This window comes from Mastigoproctus giganteus, chromosome 8, assembly GCF_048544385.1.
Source record: "Mastigoproctus giganteus isolate SK-2022 chromosome 8, ASM4854438v1, whole genome shotgun sequence".
In the NCBI taxonomy this organism is placed as follows: domain Eukaryota; kingdom Metazoa; phylum Arthropoda; class Arachnida; order Uropygi; family Thelyphonidae; genus Mastigoproctus; species Mastigoproctus giganteus.
Window position 1 is genome coordinate 181515089 of NC_143582.1, and position 19655 is coordinate 181534743.

The 19655-nt window shown below is 37.2% G+C and overlaps 1 protein-coding gene across 3 annotated transcripts in view; it reads right to left on the reverse strand.

Annotated features, from left to right (window-relative positions):
* Positions 1–19655, reverse strand: part of LOC150082046 (TBC1 domain family member 1-like) — a 402976-nt gene that overhangs the window by 210117 nt on the left and 173204 nt on the right. For all 3 annotated transcript variants that reach the window (XM_090379078.1, XM_090379077.1, XM_090379079.1), the window contains exons 3-4: positions 13678–13968; positions 629–1180 (exon numbers count right to left, since the gene is read on the reverse strand). In XM_090379078.1, coding sequence (XP_090235204.1) covers positions 629–1180; positions 13678–13968 — 843 coding nt within the window. The remainder of the gene's footprint in view (positions 1–628; positions 1181–13677; positions 13969–19655) is intronic.

Genomic DNA, 19655 nt, shown 5'->3' on the forward strand with positions numbered 1-19655 from the left:
GGAACATCCATCAGTATATCACTTGTAGGAGATGCAAAGCTTTAGGTTCAATGGTTGGGCAGCTACACATAAGCCCAATTCAGGTCTGACTGCAAATACACATGCATTACTAGTTGCCAAACATGTTGAAACAAGTAACAAACGCTAGGATGCTGCAATTTTAAGATACAAAATCAGTCCCTGATCATTTTGTTTACACTTCACATAATAGTTAAACTGTTTGAGGAAGGTTGAAATTTAAGAAAATAGCACAAGTTAAATAAAATTATTCAGTTAGTTTGAATTGAAATGTAATATTAAATTGAAAACAAAAAAAATGCTAATATTTAAATGATGCTGCACTGAAAATTTGATTTACCAATTTCAAAATAAACTAAACATGCAAGCCTTTTCTGAGAGTAGCAACATTCCTCAGTGGGATTACCACTGAGGAAGATGCATAGAGAGTGACTATAATGTTCAGTCCATTTCTAAATCAAATTTTCAATGCAGTATCATTTAAATATTACATTTGTCTGCATTAAGATGCCTTTTAACCTTTATGCTAGTGAATATAAAATTCTAGAAATAGTTGTAGTTTTTTTAATGAAATCCTCATATTTACTATGAAAGAAAAAAATGTACTTACCTGGGAACAATGTGCAATATCACAAAAGGTTTTGTTCAATAAAACTTGCTTTTTATCTGGACTTATAAGGCACAATTCTAACTGTCCGATTAAAAAAAGCATAGTACGGTTATGTGGTTGGCGTGAATTTGATGGACTTGTATTTGCACGAGGTCGGCGTAAATCTGAAGTACCTCCACTACCTACTCGTGTGCGATATGCTGGCAGTGAAATTTGTTTACCTGGTCTTGGAATATCTCCACTGCAAGACCTTACTCTATTAGAAGACAACTTACCATCCTGGAGGTCATTCATTAACATGAGTTGTCCAGCTGTATCAAGGCTTTGTGAGTGGGTTATTAAGGAAGTCGGAGAAAGTGAATGTTGAGAAATAGCATTCCTTATAGCGCACTCCCTGAGATCCTGCATTAAAGCTGAAGAGGCACTAGTATCCAAACTTTGACTGTGGCTCATGAAAGAGTTACTGCAGACTTTATGTAAATGTTCTGCACTTCCTAAAGGGCTAATTGGAGATTGAAGAAGAGGATTTGAATAACTATCTAGAATGCCATCCTAAAAAACAAAAAAGTAATTACTTAAAATATAAGAAATGAAATTAATTTCTAGCACAGCTTAATGATAAGATATTAAAAACAGTAATGTTTTTAATTTTTTAAAGTTTACGTTTAGCATTAGCTAGATATTAATGGAATCCCTTTTGGCTGTAAACTTGATATAATTATTAAATACTTAAACAATACTAATATAAAATAGCACTAATAATACAATACATATAATATAATATAATATGTACTAATACTAACACTAGGGGGTAGATGGCTCATCAACTGGTGCAATACCACCACTTTGCTTATTGGAGACTTGAAGTGGTGAAACCCATGTTTAGTCACCAGAGCAAAGTTTCTGACATCCCCTTCCTCCCAATCTCCTTCACCTTGTGCACAGTACTAAGTACTATAGGTTTTGATACCTCTTGTGTTTGGGGTTTCATTCAAAAAAAAAAAAAAAAAATCCTGTTGATACAAAATCCACAAAAATACAAGTTTCAGCTCAACTGCTTACTAAATTAGATGGCCTTTACAATCACCTATAAGTTTCACCCCAATGTAAACTATATGGTATTGTAAGAATAAAGAATTATAGTTAAGTGTTGCTAAATTAATTTTTCGGAATAAATCCCAAATTCTGTATCTACAGATGAAGGTTCTATAGTAGTGAAAGAGACATGATATCACAAGTAGCACTGAAGGGTGATAACTTTTGAAGGTCTCTAAAACACTTGATATTCATATTCTAGCATGTGAGAAACAAGTCAGCCAAACTCTACTGTCTGCCTTTTACGGCACAATGGCAGATAACCTGTAGAACACTGAAATATTACACTATACCTGTACTTCTGTTTACTGTTTGAAAAAACCTTGCAATGCAGAAAAGAAAGAAAAAAAAAAAAAAAAACACTTGCATATCTACCACATGCAGCCTAAACAGTGATTTTCAGATCATTCTTAAATGGAGTAATGATAACACTCTTTGCCTTAATGCCAGCAAAAAAACAAAAATAATGTTTCATCTAAGTTGATCATAATAATATTGAGATATCTAGTCAAAAGCCCTTGTCAACAGAGAATGATCCCTGGGGACTGATCTACAAACTTGTGATGGACAAAATACAGCCTACAATCATATATACTTCCATAAAGCACGATTCATTATGTGACTCCATCTCCTGGGAGAAGCCTGTAATTGGAATTCTTGATACTGTCATCCATCTAGGGAATCCAATATCCAAACTGGGTTGCGTATCATTCATCTTACACATTGTGCTCAGCCAGAGGAACCACCATTTACATTCCAGAAGATTGACCAAACTGCAAAATCCACCAGGTCAGGAAAATGCCCAGGTCTGAACTCCATGGGAAGGGGGGGGGGTCGAAGCTATTAAGAGATGTTTGTCCTTCTCAATGACCATCATTGATTTCTGCACTGAAATTTTGGCTGCACAGTTAAAGAGTCTATTGAAAAATCATAATAAACCTGAAGATAGTCCAGATTCCTACTGTTGTCCTTCCTATACCTGGTAACATATTAGATAAATTCATCACAGAATGCTTTAACACAGCATATCAAGCTAAAAGTCTTAATTCAAGCAAACAGTATGGCTTCACTAGGGGCAGGAGTGCAGAAGATGCCATTAGAGTAGTAGGCAAGCCAAACTGATAAGAAGCATACCCACAGTCTTTGTGAACTTCAAGGGGCTCATGACACCCTTTGGCTGCAGAGTGTCCTGGAGAGTTTTAGGAAGGCTGAGGTTTTGATCCTAATCTATAGGCTCTTTTTCAATTATCTACAGGAGAGGAAAGTTTTTTTCCTCAACTCACAAGACAATTCCTCAGGACACCACCAGGGGTTGTCCCCAAGGATCAATCCTTGGACCACTCGCCTGGAACACAGTCTTCAACAAATGGCTAGAACATGACCATTATAATTCTTGAAAGGTGGCATATGCTGGTGATCTGATAGTTGTTATATATGGATACTCCAGATGCCAGATAAAAGCATCAGCAAATGAGATCCTGACAGACCTTGAAGACTAGTGTAACAAATAAACCAGCAGTATCCACAACCAAATCCAGACAGATACTCCTCAAGGGTTCCCTAAACAAAAAAAAAAACCCACAGTTCACCCATTCATACCCTCCATAATTTGTCTAGTTCTCCCTTGAATTTATTCAACTCATTCACTTCCACAACAACAACAGACAAAAACCTGTTCCAACAATCAACAACCCACTGGCTGAATGCAAACTTCCACACATGTACCTGCAACATCCTTCCTCAACTTGATTTTATGGCCCCTGTGTGTAATCTCAGCATGTGGAAGAATACCATTAACATTCAGCTTACTTAATCCATTCAAGGCTTTAAACATCTCAATCAGACCTCCCCACAGGCGCCTGGTCTCAAGACCCTGCAATTTGCAGAACTGAAGCCTTTCTAGCTAAGAGCAACCTTTTGTTCCCTGCACCCATTCCACACCCATTACATCCTTCCTAAAAGTGAGCCCAAACCATTGCCTTATACAAAGGGATAATCATCTCCTTATCCCTGCTAGCAAGGTTTCTGGATATAATTGACAAAACCCCATGACCTGTCCTGGCAGCAAGCCTGCACTGCTCAGATAATTTCATGTCTGACTGCACAATTACCCATAGGTCTGTTTCATTCTCTACTACCCTGAGTATAGTACCACACAATTAATAAGTTACTCTGGGGTAACTGCTATGTAATACCTTGCAAGTGCTCAGACAAATGCATTTCTCAGCCCACAGACCCAATTTTCCTAGATCTTGTTGCAGTAGCTCACCCTGATAACTCTCATTGATCACCAAACCAACCTTTGTATCATCAAATTTAGACATGAAGCCCGATATACCTTCATCAGTATCAATGATAAATATTGGAAAAAAAAAAAAAAACACAATGGACCCAGCACCGAACCCTGGGAAACTCTACTAATTACATTAGTCCACGAAGAGTAGTGCCTATTGATAACCACTCTGTCTTCTTCCACTTAACCATCCCTTCATCCATAGCAGTAAATTGTCCCTAATGCCACATTGCTCCAGTTTGTACAGCAGTCTTTTAGATAGTATGAATCAGAGCTGTAATACTCAATATGTTCTACGTTGATAATAATATTAGTAAATTAATAAGAGGAGTTTACCTCAATATAGTACGTGGAACACTTCCGTATGATACCCTCCAGAAATTAAAACGGAAAAAACGAAAAAATCGACAACTTACCGGTACATTAAAGTAAAATATAAATAATTAAAGTAAAATATAAATAATTAAATAATCAATTTAACACAATTCAAAATCAATTCAAAACCATTAAAATTCAAATTAACGCAATTAAAAGAATCTAACGAAAATATTCAAAACGATTTTCCTTCCTGAAGCTGACAATGCTTTTCGACCGACTGTCGTGATCACAGGAATGAAAATTACCGAATCAGGCTAAACCTGCAACTTAAATAGTGATTATGTGTCTTCGCGCATGCGTGTAAAGGTCCACGCATCGGAGATCAAATATGGCCGCCGAACATTAACAGAATTCTCGTGTAATTTAATTTCAACGGTTTCTGCAATTAATAGTCGTGTATAATTACGTTGAACGTTAAGTATTTTGGCCTCGTTAAATAAAAAAGTATGTTTTTCGTTAATGGCATGAAAGGCTAATTCTGACGCTGCTGAACGAGAAGCACGAACAGAGGCTTCGTGTTGATTTACACGGATATTAAGAGAAAACCGCGTGGAACCCTGATAAGACGAGTCGCAATCACCGCAAGAAATGTTGTATACTAGATCATTAATTTGTGTTGCGAACGCCGAAAGAACCGAGCGATTGTTCAGTATAGTGTGTAACTTCCGTATAGGCCTAGCTATAATTTTAAATTCGGTATCTTTAAAGAATCTGTTAAGCTGTTTGTGCCACTGTTCAACATATGGGACAGAAATAAAGTATTTTTTGATATTACTATTGTTGATTGGTGCAGTATTTTGTATCCTATCCTTAGCTTGTACCCTAATTCGATTTATTGTGTTAATGGGATAACCCCTGTTCAAGAATCTGCTAGTTAATATTTGTATTTCTGAGTCTAAAGCAGAATCCGTCGTTGAATATTTATAGGCATTTAGAAATTGATTAAAGATAATCGATCTTTTGTAGGTGAACGGGTGGTAGCTATTATAATGTAGAAGCATACCGGTGTTTGTGGGTTTTCGATAGATGCTAAATTGTATTTTGTTCGAGTCCCGGGTAAGCGTGAAATTTAGAAAGTTTAATGACTTAGTATCCGTATCTTCCCTTTCCAGTGTAAATTTGAGTCTAGAATGAATATTGTTAAGCGAATGTAAAATATCTTGGATAGTACTACTATCGGTAATAACTAGAACATCGTCTAAATACCTCCCATAGTATGTGATACGGGGACGAAAAGGTGTCAAATGTATCTGCTCAATCGTTGAGAGATAGATCTCTGACATTAAGCCACTCAGGCTCAAACCCATTGGTAATCCAAAAATTTGTTTGTACACCTTGTCTCGAAAGGTGATGTAGTTAGCCTCAACTAATAGTTTAATTAAGTGAAAAATCTCCTTTATAGGCAGCTTCGTATAATTAATCGGTGTCGAGTTTTTATTTAACATATCCCAAATAATATCTAATGTGTATTCAACGTTTACATTCGTATATAATGATGTAACATCTAATGAGAATAAATTGTCATTGTCGCCGAGTCTACAGTCTTTAAGATTATTAAATAATGTATCGTAATTCTTAATCCCAAATTGTATAACCTGTCTAAAAGGTTTTTTAATGTTATATACATGTGTGGCTAAGGCTGAACTCGGCATTTTCAGCCTTAGCCACACATGTATATAACATTATAAAACCTTTTAGACAGGTTATACAATTTGGGATTAAGAATTACGATACATTATTTAATAATCTTAAAGACTGTAGACTCGGCGACAATGACAATTTATTCTCATTAGATGTTACATCATTATATACGAATGTAAACGTTGAATACACATTAGATATTATTTGGGATATGTTAAATAAAAACTCGACACCGATTAATTATACGAAGCTGCCTATAAAGGAGATTTTTCACTTAATTAAACTATTAGTTGAGGCTAACTACATCACCTTTCGAGACAAGGTGTACAAACAAATTTTTGGATTACCAATGGGTTTGAGCCTGAGTGGCTTAATGTCAGAGATCTATCTCTCAACGATTGAGCAGATACATTTGACACCTTTTCGTCCCCGTATCACATACTATGGGAGGTATTTAGACGATGTTCTAGTTATTACCGATAGTAGTACTATCCAAGATATTTTACATTCGCTTAACAATATTCATTCTAGACTCAAATTTACACTGGAAAGGGAAGATACGGATACTAAGTCATTAAACTTTCTAAATTTCACGCTTACCCGGGACTCGAACAAAATACAATTTAGCATCTATCGAAAACCCACAAACACCGGTATGCTTCTACATTATAATAGCTACCACCCGTTCACCTACAAAAGATCGATTATCTTTAATCAATTTCTAAATGCCTATAAATATTCAACGACGGATTCTGCTTTAGACTCAGAAATACAAATATTAACTAGCAGATTCTTGAACAGGGGTTATCCCATTAACACAATAAATCGAATTAGGGTACAAGCTAAGGATAGGATACAAAATACTGCACCAATCAACAATAGTAATATCAAAAAATACTTTATTTCTGTCCCATATGTTGAACAGTGGCACAAACAGCTTAACAGATTCTTTAAAGATACCGAATTTAAAATTATAGCTAGGCCTATACGGAAGTTACACACTATACTGAACAATCGCTCGGTTCTTTCGGCGTTCGCAACACAAATTAATGATCTAGTATACAACATTTCTTGCGGTGATTGCGACTCGTCTTATCAGGGTTCCACGCGGTTTTCTCTTAATATCCGTGTAAATCAACACGAAGCCTCTGTTCGTGCTTCTCGTTCAGCAGCGTCAGAATTAGCCTTTCATGCCATTAACGAAAAACATACTTTTTTATTTAACGAGGCCAAAATACTTAACGTTCAACGTAATTATACACGACTATTAATTGCAGAAACCGTTGAAATTAAATTACACGAGAATTCTGTTAATGTTCGGCGGCCATATTTGATCTCCGATGCGTGGACCTTTACACGCATGCGCGAAGACACATAATCACTATTTAAGTTGCAGGTTTAGCCTGATTCGGTAATTTTCATTCCTGTGATCACGACAGTCGGTCGAAAAGCATTGTCAGCTTCAGGAAGGAAAATCGTTTTGAATATTTTCGTTAGATTCTTTTAATTGCGTTAATTTGAATTTTAATGGTTTTGAATTGATTTTGAATTGTGTTAAATTGATTATTTAATTATTTATATTTTACTTTAATTATTTATATTTTACTTTAATGTACCGGTAAGTTGTCGATTTTTTCGTTTTTTCCGTTTTAATTTCTGGAGGGTATCATACGGAAGTGTTCCACGTACTATATTGAGGTAAACTCCTCTTATTAATTTACTAACAGCAGTCTTTTATATGCAACAGTATCAAAGGCCTTCCTGAAATCAAAGTATATGATGTCAAAATTATTTTTTGCATAGAGTTCCTTGGTCACTGCATCACAGTAACCTATCAGATCGATTAGACAAGACTGCCCCTTGACAAATCCATGCTGTGATTAGAGAATAATTGCATGCCTGTCCAAATGGTCCTACATTACTTCTTTAACCAGTGATTCCATTATTTTCTCTAGAACAGACATTAAGCTAACAGGTCAGTAATCATTCATGTCACCTTTTGATCTCCCTTTATGAATTGAGGATACAGTCGCATATCTCCAGTCCATAGGAACCTCCCCTGAATCCAAGGATGCTCTCATAATTATGACTTTGAGCTTTCTTACCTCCTTTTCTGCCTCCATTAATATAATTGGAAAGACTCCATCCACCCCAGGTGCCTTTTTTTTTTTTTTTTTTTTATGTCCATCCTTAACAATTTCTCCATCACTTTCCTTTCAGTTATCACAAAGTCATATCTCTTTGTTAGAGTGTGATAAACTTCTAGCATCCCCTGAAGGATTCCTCATGTGGGAATGTAGATGTAAAATACCTATTTAATTTGTCTGCAACTTGGGCAGGGTCATCAACAGTTAACCCATAGAAATCAAGCAGCCCAATGTGATTCAATCCATTCCTTCTATTGTTAGTATAAGCCCAGAAGTCTTTGCAATTTTTATTTGCATTCTTTGCCAGAGACATCTCATAATCTGCTTTAGCTTGCCTAACACCCTTTGTGACTTGATTACAGACTAATTTATATCTACCATAGGCTTCTATATCACCTGATAATTTATGCATCCCATGCACTTTTCTTCTCTGCCATTAAGGTGTATAAGGCCTTGAATGGGTTGAGCAAGCTGAATGCTGATGAGATTCTTCCTCTTGCTCAGATTAAGAACCTGAGGGGGCACAGATTCAAATTGAGGAAAGACAGTTGTAAAATAGATGTGCAGAAATTTGCCTTTAGCCAGCGAGTAGTTGATTGGTGGAACAGACTTCCATCTTTTGTTGTGGAAGTTGATAGCCTAAATAAATTTAAGGCTGAGCTGGACAAGCATTTGGAATGAATGGAGGAGTGAAATGGGAGTTGTTTTTTTTTTTTTTTTTTTTTTTTTGGCTGATACTGCATAAGCTTGCTTTCTTGCATCGTATGCCTCTACTAATGCTAATGTCTCAATAGTTCATCTAACAAGATAAAGAATACCAGCAGCATTCAGCTTGCTCAAACCATTCAAAGACTTAAAAACCTTGATCAGATCACCTTACAGGTGCCTAGTCTCAAGACATTTAAATTTGCAGAACTGAAGCTTGTCTTGGTAAAACCACCCTTCATTCTCTTCATCCATCTTTTTGCCCTTCTCTGCTCCCGATCCAGGAGAACTACATCCTTTCTAAAATGAGGCCTATGGACTTGTATGCAGTACTCAAGATACAGCCTAACCATTGCCTTTTACAATGGCATAATCACTTCCTCGTCCCTGCTAGCAAAGTTCCTGATTATCATAGACAAAACTCCATGAGTTGTCCTGGCAGCATGTCTGCACTGCTCAGAGAACTTCATTTCAGACTGCATAATTACCTCCAGGTCTTTTTCATTTTCCGCTGTCCTGAGTGAAGTACATGTGGTATGTTAAACTGGGATTACTGCTGCCCACATTAAGTACCTTGCATTTGTCAATGTTAAACTTCATCTGCCATTTCTCTATGGAGGGCACTGCGGTACCAGAGGCGAACGGATACATCAGCAAGAAGTTCCACTTAATGTAAATGGCGGACAGTGACCAGAGGCAGCAGGGAGGATTTCTTGGATTTTCTAGCTTCAAAAACCATTGAACTTGGATTCTTCATGTTGTGTACAGATGAAAACAACTAGTATTATTCAGGTAAGCTTGTTAGTTATAGTTGTTTTTAGCTATTGTTAGTTTTTTGAACGCATTTATGTGTAGTACGATTGTTACAGTGTTAGCAGTCCTACTACTGCTGCTTGATATTACGGCGCCTCCGTAGCCAGGAGCAGCAGTGCGTAGCACACGCTTCTTGATTAGATCGGGGTTCGAGCCCGTGCCCACCAAATACGAAGGATGTGGAAAGGTCAGGGAATGACCACCACATATCCCCCCCCCCTCCCCCGGAGCAAGATAGCCTTAGTTGCTAATGCTCCTAAAAACCAAATAACAAACAAACCAAACTCGATATTGCAATGCATCAAAATTCCAAAAATTTGGATAAATTTGTTGATCAAAATAGCTGGATACATGTTATTTGTGAGGGGAAATGTGAATTTCAGCTTAGATTAAACATATACTTGCATATAAGAGTACCTTTCTTTGAGTGTTTTCAATGTTTTCTCGCCAAAATGGGAAAACATTGCATCTTGGGTTTTAATAGGCCTAGACTATGAAATATATCTTAATTTACTCCCCTGGACATAAGGAACATTATAATAACAGAAAAATGACTGATAAAGACCAAAACTCGAGGGAAAAAAACTGAAAAATCAAAAAATATCTATTGTGATCCTGACTGTCGGATAGAGGTGCTAAACAATGAAGAAATTACAAACGAAAACTTAGAAGCTTGCCACCTTAGTGTAAACAGGGCTAGAAAAGGCAAAAACCAGGTAGAAAATACGGATCAAAAGGAGAATGATAATTTAGAGCCATAGGTAAGAAAAACTGAGGAGGAGAGGAAATTTCAGCTTATAAATCAAATAGAGGATCCGACAAATTAAAGAAATGAAACTGTTCCTAGAAGAGTTTCTTTATAAACAGACAAACAGGATTGTATCTGCAACAAGATTGTAGATAGTGAACTGCTGGTCTGTTTTGGAACATAGAATGGTTGAACTTAATAGAGAAAACAAGGTTTTGAAAGCAAAAGTAGAAACAGTGACCAAACAGAAGAATAATTATAAAGAAATAAATACTCTGATTTATGCCCAAGTAGCAAGGGCCACCAAAGCAGATTCATCACAAACTAAACAAACCAACAATAAGACTAAGAAAATACCAAACGCAAAAGAAACAAAAAATCATTATAAAGGCTAAGCCTGACTCTACATACAAATCCAGCGAAGCAGTCAGTGATACTGTCATGGCAAAATTAAAACCTCATTTGAAAGAAATAAAAGATAATGGAGTTTTAATTGAAGTAACAAATAAAGAAGATGTTAAAAAGATTGAAACCAACCCATAGGCAGTAAAACTGGGACTGCAAACAGAAAAGCCAAGGGGCAGGAACCCCAACATCCTTATATTTGATAACCCAAAGACAACTCCGGAAAGAGATCTTATGTTGGATTTCTACCACAAAAACTTTATCAATATAATGGAACTGGACAAGTTTGCCAAAGAATTTATTCTAAAAAGAGAGACAAAAAACAAAAGAAATGGGCAATTCAATATCATTGTAGAAGTGTCACCCAGAATTTAGAAAAACCTACAAGGACAACAAAGAGTCTACGCTGGCTGGACCAGCCATAAATTCAGGGAATTCCTTCCTGTACAGAAGTGCTTTAACTGTCATAAGTATAATCATACTGCCAGAGACTGCAGTTGGAATTCCCCTGTCTGTGGCCACTGCACAGTCACTGGCCACGATTACAAAAACTGCCAAAATAAAATCAGCAGCCAAAATGTGCTACCTGTAAGGCAGCAAGGCTAACTGACTATGTACATAGTATCAGGGATGATAAATGCTCCTGTTATAAAAAAATGGTAAAGCTTATACAATCTAGGACCACCTATGGGCCAGATTAAAAACATAAATGTGGCTAGAGCTCTAAATTTCGTCCAATTAAATGATCAAAGAGCAAGAGCTGTTGTATATCAGATCAAACTCAAATTGGAAGAAAATATAATATAGATATCTTTGTACTCCAGGAGCCCTACACACATATGGATAAGGTTCAAAGATATCCAAGGGGATATAAAATACACCTCAGGTGTCCCCTTCTACAGCAATAGTAGTTAAAAATACTGACCTTACAGTCACAAAGGTGGGTCACCTCTGCTCTCCAGTGGCAGTGTGTGTCCATATCATCAGTGCTGTAGGACTGTTTTACATTATTTCACTATATTCTAGACCAGGTGAAGATATAAATCCAGCTATTGAATACCTACAAGCAATCATAGACTTGCTAACTACTGCAAATATCATAGTGTGTGCTGATTTCAACTGCCAGTCAGCCTTACGTCATAGCCATACAGAAGACAGAGAAGACACACACACAGCCAGATACTTTCAGATTATATAGCCACCTCACCCTTTCAAGTACTAAACCAACCAAATAACCTCCCAACTTTTAGGGCAGAACCATGTGGGAGAGTGACATTGATGACTCTTGTCACCAATTTAATAGCTTATAAAATTACAGACTGGTATGTCCAGCAGGTCTGGACCACATCAGATCACAGAGCCATCACTTTCAAAACTAAACAGACAATTACAAACACCCCAACACTCCTTGTTAGATATCAAAAGGTATAACTTCAAAAGGGCAAACTGCAGGTTTTTGCAGAACATACAGCAGCTCAGCTGCAAAAACAGGAAAATGAGTGGTCTAGATCAGGCAACTGTATCCCAGACAAGCAAGCAGACTATGGCAAACATTTTAACAAAAACAGCAGACCTGTCTATCCCATGGAAAAAACTGAGGAAGCAGGCAGTCCCCTGATGGTAATCTGAACTGACTGTACTCAAGAGAAGGGTGCAACAGGCAAGGAGAAATTTTTAAAGAGCCAGAACATCTTGGCCACAAAATGAGGTGGATGCACTGAGAGATTCTTATAGAACTCACAGGAATCAGTATACAGCCCTCACAAGGGACAAGAAAAAGGAATGCTGGAGGCACTTGGTGGGAACCACTGGAAACAATAACCTTTGGGGAGTTGTCTACAGAATAGTGACCAAGCTGCCAAAAAGAAATGCTTAGAAACTACTGTCAAACCAGATGGAACCCCAACCCTGTGTTGGGCGGACTCTGTAAATAACATCCTAGACAGTATTATTCAGACTGCAACTGGGGATCATTCCCCCACTCAGCTGGACATTAAAAAAGAAAACACTGAATATGACAATGCCAATATTGAACCTCAAGACTGAGAAATAGCACTATCTAAAACCAAAAACAATAAATACCCAGGTTTTGATCTCTTAGAGGATGGTTGGTTGGTTATTAGGATTTTTATGGCGCGCCAACTCTCAAGGTATAAAATATAAATATATAAGAAATATGTAAAAATATACAATAAAATAACATATGCCATAAACATAGTTATAATGTATTAAATATTGAAGAAATCTAAATAAAACTATATAGATTAATTAGTTGTAAAAACTTGGGTACATCTGACACATTGTCGTCGTCCGAAAAAATCTGCCTGAGTGTATAAGGCTCAGAAAAATGGGTAAAACATAAACGGCATTCATTATTAAAAGATGTACATTCTACTAAAATATGACAAATAGTTAAAAATATGCTACAATATCTGATGTGGGAAGATGAGAGATTGATGGACCCCTAAATGTAAATCCTTCAAGGGCATTCCCACTGTTCAAGGTCTCATATAGGCAACTGATTTCCTCACACTCCTTACATCGTGTACACACAAAGACATTCCCCTTGGCAATATCATGTCCCATTCCTGATTACACCACAAACATCAAACAAGCAGTACATTTCAAAAGGCTGTGATTCAGAGGACAACCACCCCCCCCCTCAGTTCTCCCCTGAGCCACAGCACTCCCATTAGCTTGAGCCTTTTGCTTTGCTGCTCTGAACAAATTTTTTGCACCCTTTTAAATTGTTTATAATAATTCAAATAAAACAGTAAAATTAATGTAATCAGAATTTTTAGAAAAAAATTAAAGAACATATTACCTTATATCTAGTATCATGCATTTCTCCCGAAATATTCTCAGAAGAACTTGGATTACTATTGCTATTCACTGTTTCTTTACTACCTTGTGAAATTGCAGAAACTTGGTTTGCTAGTTCATTCTCTGCAACATGTTCAACAATGTCCAGATTATGAGGAAGGCTCATAATACTAGTACCACTTCCATGCCTTTGTCGATCCGGCTGATGACTTTTCAATTTCTCTATCTCATATACTTTAAATTTTTCGACAGCATCATCAATAAATGTTGGTGGAGCCCTCTTCTGAGAAACCTTACAATTGATAAAATGAAACTAAGTTGGTACACATTTTCATGTTCTAGAAATTACAATATATAAATTATATATATTTGTTTCAATTACATTTGAAATTTCATTGTAAACCAAAATATGATATTGAAGACTTATTTTAGATTCAATATTTCAATACCACTTAACTACTATTTTGTTACTTTAAGATAATTCTCTCAAATTCAATTTAATATTTAGCTACAACTTCTTTGAATTAAATTAAACATGAAAAAGAAATAATTATATTAAGCTAAAAAAAAATAGTTTTAGTATTATTAGTGGCAAATAATACAAGGAAACAAGCTTATAAGTACCTGCAAAAAAAACAAACAAACACCATCTCCTTTGTCCATTCCTTTTAATTAGCATTAGTAGAGGCATATGATGTAAGAAAGCAAGCTTACGCAGCATCAGCCGGGGAGGGGGGGAGACACGCTCCCATTTCACCCTTCCCTTCGTTCCAAATAACTGTCCAGCTCAGCCTTAAATTTATTTAGGCTATCAACTTCCACAACAAAAGATGGAAGTCTGTTCCAACAATCAACTACCCGATGGCTAAAGGCAAACTTCCGCACATCTATCCTACAACTGTCTTTCCCCAATTTGAATTTATACCCTCTCAGGTGATCATTCTGAGCAAGAGGAAGAATCCCATCAGCATTGAGCATGCTCAAACCATTCAAGGCTTTATACACCTCAATCAGATCACTTCACAGATGCCTAGTCCCCAAACACTGTAATTTGCAAAAATTAAGCCTTTCTTCGTAAGAGCAACCCGTCGTTCCATTCACTAATCCTGTTGCCCGTCTCTGTACTCGTTCCAACAGCTATACATCTTTCTTAAAATGGGGACTCCAGACCTCTGTATACTGTGCTCAAGGTGTGGCCTGACCATTGCCTTATAAAAGGGGATAATCACCTCCTTATCCCTGCAAGAAAAATTCCTGTATATTTTTTTACTTTATATCATTGACAAGACACCATGAGCTACTCTTGCAGACTATCTGCACTGCTCATACCAGAAAAAAAATTCATATCAGATGAATTCTGATATCAAACTTCATATCAGAAAACTTTTCTAGATCCTATTTCAGCAGCTTACTGTCATTAGTGTCCTTAACAACCCTGCCGGCGCATCCGTAGCCAGGTGGGAAGGAGCAGCAGTGCGTAGCACACGCTTCTTGATTAGACCGGGGTCCGAGCCCGTCACCACCAAATACGGAGGATGCGGAAAGGTCAGGGAATGACCACCGCATATCCTGGAGCAATATGGCCATAGTTGCTAATGCTGCTAAAAACCAAATAACAAAAACAACAAACAACCCTGCCAACCTTCGTATCATCTGCAAACTTGGACATTAAGCCTGATATACCATCATCAATATCATTTATAAATACAGAAAACAACAATGGACCCAACGCTAAACCAAGGGACTCCACTAATAACATTAGTCCACAAAGAGCAGTGTCCACTGATTACCACACTCTGTCTTCTCAAACTCAACCATACCTTTATCCATAGCAGCAATTTGCCTCCAATGCCACACTGCTCCAATTTGTGTAGCAGTCTTCCATGTGCAAGAGTATCAAAAGCCTTTCTATATCATATCAAATTTATTCCCTGCATCCAGTTCCTTTGTGACCACCATCATAGTATCCAATCAAATTGGTCAGACAAGACTTCCCCTTAACAAAACCATGCTGTGTCCGAACTGTAACTGAAGTCTTGTCTAGATGATCCTGCAGTGCTTCTTTAACCAGTGCCTCCATTAATTTTACTGGAACAGAAGCTAAACTAACAGGTCAATAATTACTTGTGTCGCCCTTTGATCATTCCTTGTGAATTGGGGTCACATTTGCACATCTCCAGTCCATGGATACCTCCCCTGAGTCCAAGGAAGCTCTCATAATTATGGCTAAGGGTTTGCTTACTTCCTTTGCTGCCTCCTTTAATATAACTAGATAGATCCCATCCACCCCGGGTGCCTTTATGTTTATCTTCAACAATTTCTCCTCCACTTTCCTCTCAGTTATTACAAAATCATCTAGCTCACTGCCAGAGTTTAATTCGCCTCTATCATTCCCCTCCCCGAATAACTCCTCATGTGTGAATGAAAATGCAAAATACTCATTTAGTTTGTTAGCTACCTGAGCAGGATCATCAACAGTTGACCGTGGATATCAAGTGGACCAATCTGATTCATCCCCTTCCTTCTAGAGTTTACATAAGTAAAGAACTCTTTGCTGTTTTTCTTTGCTTCATTTACCAAAGATTTCTCATAATCTGCCTTTGCCTGCCTAATCTACTTTGTGACTTGGTTACAGACCAGCTTATATCTATCATAGGCTGTCATGTCAACCATTAATTTTTATGTATCCCCTGCATTTTTCTTCTCTCCCACATGTCTCATTGGTTCATCTGACATCCATTTAGCCTAAACCTTGAACAATATTTCTTAGTTGGTATGTAAAGCCTAGTAGCTTCCAAAATTTATTTGTTGAAAGCTTCCCATTTTTAATTTGCTGTTGGTAACATCATCAGTTGGTCCCACCGTATAGAATTTAAATACTGTCTGGGACCACCATAGTCGCCTTTACGAAAGCAAAAACCCTTCCCTTTACCTACGATGGTAGTTACCTCTTTGAGTAAATCCCACTTCAGCACACTGTGATCATTGCCACCTAGTAGTTCCTTTATCTGCAGATTCTTAATGCATGAAGAATCACATCAGAAAATTAGATCAAGAGTATTACTCCCTCTAATTGCCTCCTGAACATGCTGATGTAGAAAACAATCATCCAATAAATCCACAAAAGTCTTGGTAGTGTGTGAGTGACCAACCCACAAATTCCAGTCAATATCTGGGAAATTAAAATCCCCCAATATATGACTCTTTGATTTACTGGCCCACTGTATTTCCCTCTACAGCTGCTTATTATACTCAGAGTCATTAGGCCTATAACACACTCCTACTCTCAATTTTGATACCCCAGTGCTTATGTCACACCAAACTGACTCAACACTGCACTGTCCAGTGATGTCGACAGGCTGCACTTCCTTGGATTTTATGTGTTTCTTAACTACTAGCATAACCCCTCCTCCCTTCCTATCCTATCTATCCTTCCTGTACACATTGTACTCCCCAAATTCCAGTTCTACATTCCTTATATCTGTGTGACACCACGTCTCTGATATCCCAACAATATCTGCCTTTGATGTTTTGACCAACACCTCAAATTCATCAAATTTATTTACCAAACTCCTAGCATTGGTGTACACACAAGTACACATGCACCTGTTCCTATTCTTAGCTACCCTAACACAACCCATGTGTTTACTTGTACCACAATGACTCCCAGCAGTCTGCGAAATCCCCTACATCTTGTTTTTCAGGCTGCTGCTCATTCCAACAGAAGCAGTGCAAGAATCACTTTCACCTCTGCCAGTGGCTACTGTTAATCTATTAGTCTGTGTATCCCCCCAAGCTAGCAGTTTTCCGACCCACCTAACAGTGCCTCGATAACAGCAGCAAATATTCTTGTACCCTTTCTATTTAAGTGTATCCCATCCATGTAGAAACAGTCTCTCCTGTTCACAAGCACAAACCAGGCTGAGAAAAATTCTACCTCTTGAGCCTTCCACAATCTCTCCAGGGCCGAATTGATCGACAAGGCTCTCATCATATACTCCCTCCTATCGTATCTGGGCAGAATTGCAGACACTTAAATTCAACCCTAATTCACTGTTTTTTTCCAACAGCAACCTGTACTTGTTAAGTAATTCCGCTGGTCTCCTACTCTTAATATCATTAGTGCCAACATGTAGAACAACATCACCTTTTGTGCCCTTAAAAGATGATATCTGCTCTACAATGTCATCAACCTTTGCCCCTGGCAGACATACCTTGATCCTTTTTTTGCCTAATTATATGCCTAATCCTTCCTTATTTTTATTCAAACTACCCACTTCCATAAACCCGATGGAAGTTCATTCCAACAATCACTCTAGCTGAAAGCAAGTTTTCACACATCTATCTGTATACCATTTTTAATTTAAATTACTGTCCCCTTAGGTACGTTATCCAAGAAAAGAATATGGATGCCATCAGCATTTAGTTTACTCAACCCATTTAAAGCCTTAAACACTTCAATCTAGCATCTTTGCAGCTGCCTAGTTCTCAGATGATGCAATATACAAAACTGAAGTCTTTCATTCTAAGACCATCATCCTTTTGGGTCCTTGACTAATCTTGTTGCTTTTCTCTGCACCGATTCCAATAGATCTACATTTTTCCTTAAATGAGGCTTCCAGATCTGTATTTAGTACTCAAGGTGTGGCCTACCACAACAATGAGATAATTACTCCCTTGTCTCTGTTGGACAAGTTCTTGTATATCATTGTCAGAACCCCATGAATTGTCCTAGAAGTATGTCTGCATTGCACAGAGAACTTCATTTGAGACCGTACAATTGCCTTTTTGCTCTCTGCTATAGTGAATGTGATATCATCCAATTGGTATATTATTCTGAGATTACTGCTACTCATATGCAGTACCTTGCATTTATCAACGTTAAACTTCAATTGCCAGCCAATTCTTAACACATCTGCCTTGTTTCTCTAGGTCCTGTTGCAATATGATACCCTGATTCCTGCATTAACCACTCTACCAACCTTTGTATCATCTGCTAACTTAGACATTAAGCCTTGACATGCCTTTGTCAATATCGTATTAAATATGGAAAACAATAAAGGGCCCAGAACTGAACTCCGCAGGAATCAACTAATAACATTATTTCAAGAATACCAGTGCCCATTAATAACCACCCTGTCTTCTGCCACTCAAACATCCCTTTATTTATAGAAATAACTTGCCACACTGCTTCAATTTGTATAGCAGTCTTTCAGGAGAAACAGTGTCAAAAGTTTTACTGAAATTTAAGTACATGATGTTAAAATTAATTTTCGCAGTTTTCTGTTACTGCATCATAGCAGCTAATCAGATTGGTCAGACAAAATCTCTCCTTAAGAAATCCATGCTATAATTGTTGCCTGATGGCATTCTTGTCAAAATGATCTTGCATAACTTCTTAGAGTAATGTAGTAAGTATGGAGACACACCTTATTAAAAAATATATATATTAAGCTTCTCAAAAGGCCTCAAAGACAGGCAATCTACTTAGTAATATCTGCAAAAGTGCACCATATGAGAAAAGACTTCAATTATATAGGCTACTGGATTGGCAACCAAGCACATTAGAGTTAGAAGGGACCAAAATGAGGTCCATAAGACCATGAGAAGGAATAGTAAAATGAATGAAGACAAAATTTTCACTGTCATAAATGATCCCAGGAATAAGGACCATAAATTAAAATTAGGGAGAAAAAGATTTAGATTGGATTGTAGGAAATTTACTTTTTGCCAGCAAGTGTTAATTACCAGGATAAGGTACCTCCACTCATGGATAGTTGAAGTGACAGGTTGGGGAAATTCAAAGATGAGGAGGGAAACTTTCTTTTTTCTTAATATGTATATTTATTTTTATTTATTTGTGTTTTATTTGTTTTTTTTTTTTTTTTTTCTGTTGCTAGCACAGAAAAATCCTGTAAGCTTTTGCATCATATGGCCAATACTAACTAATATTAATACAGGACAGAAGATTTTAGAAAC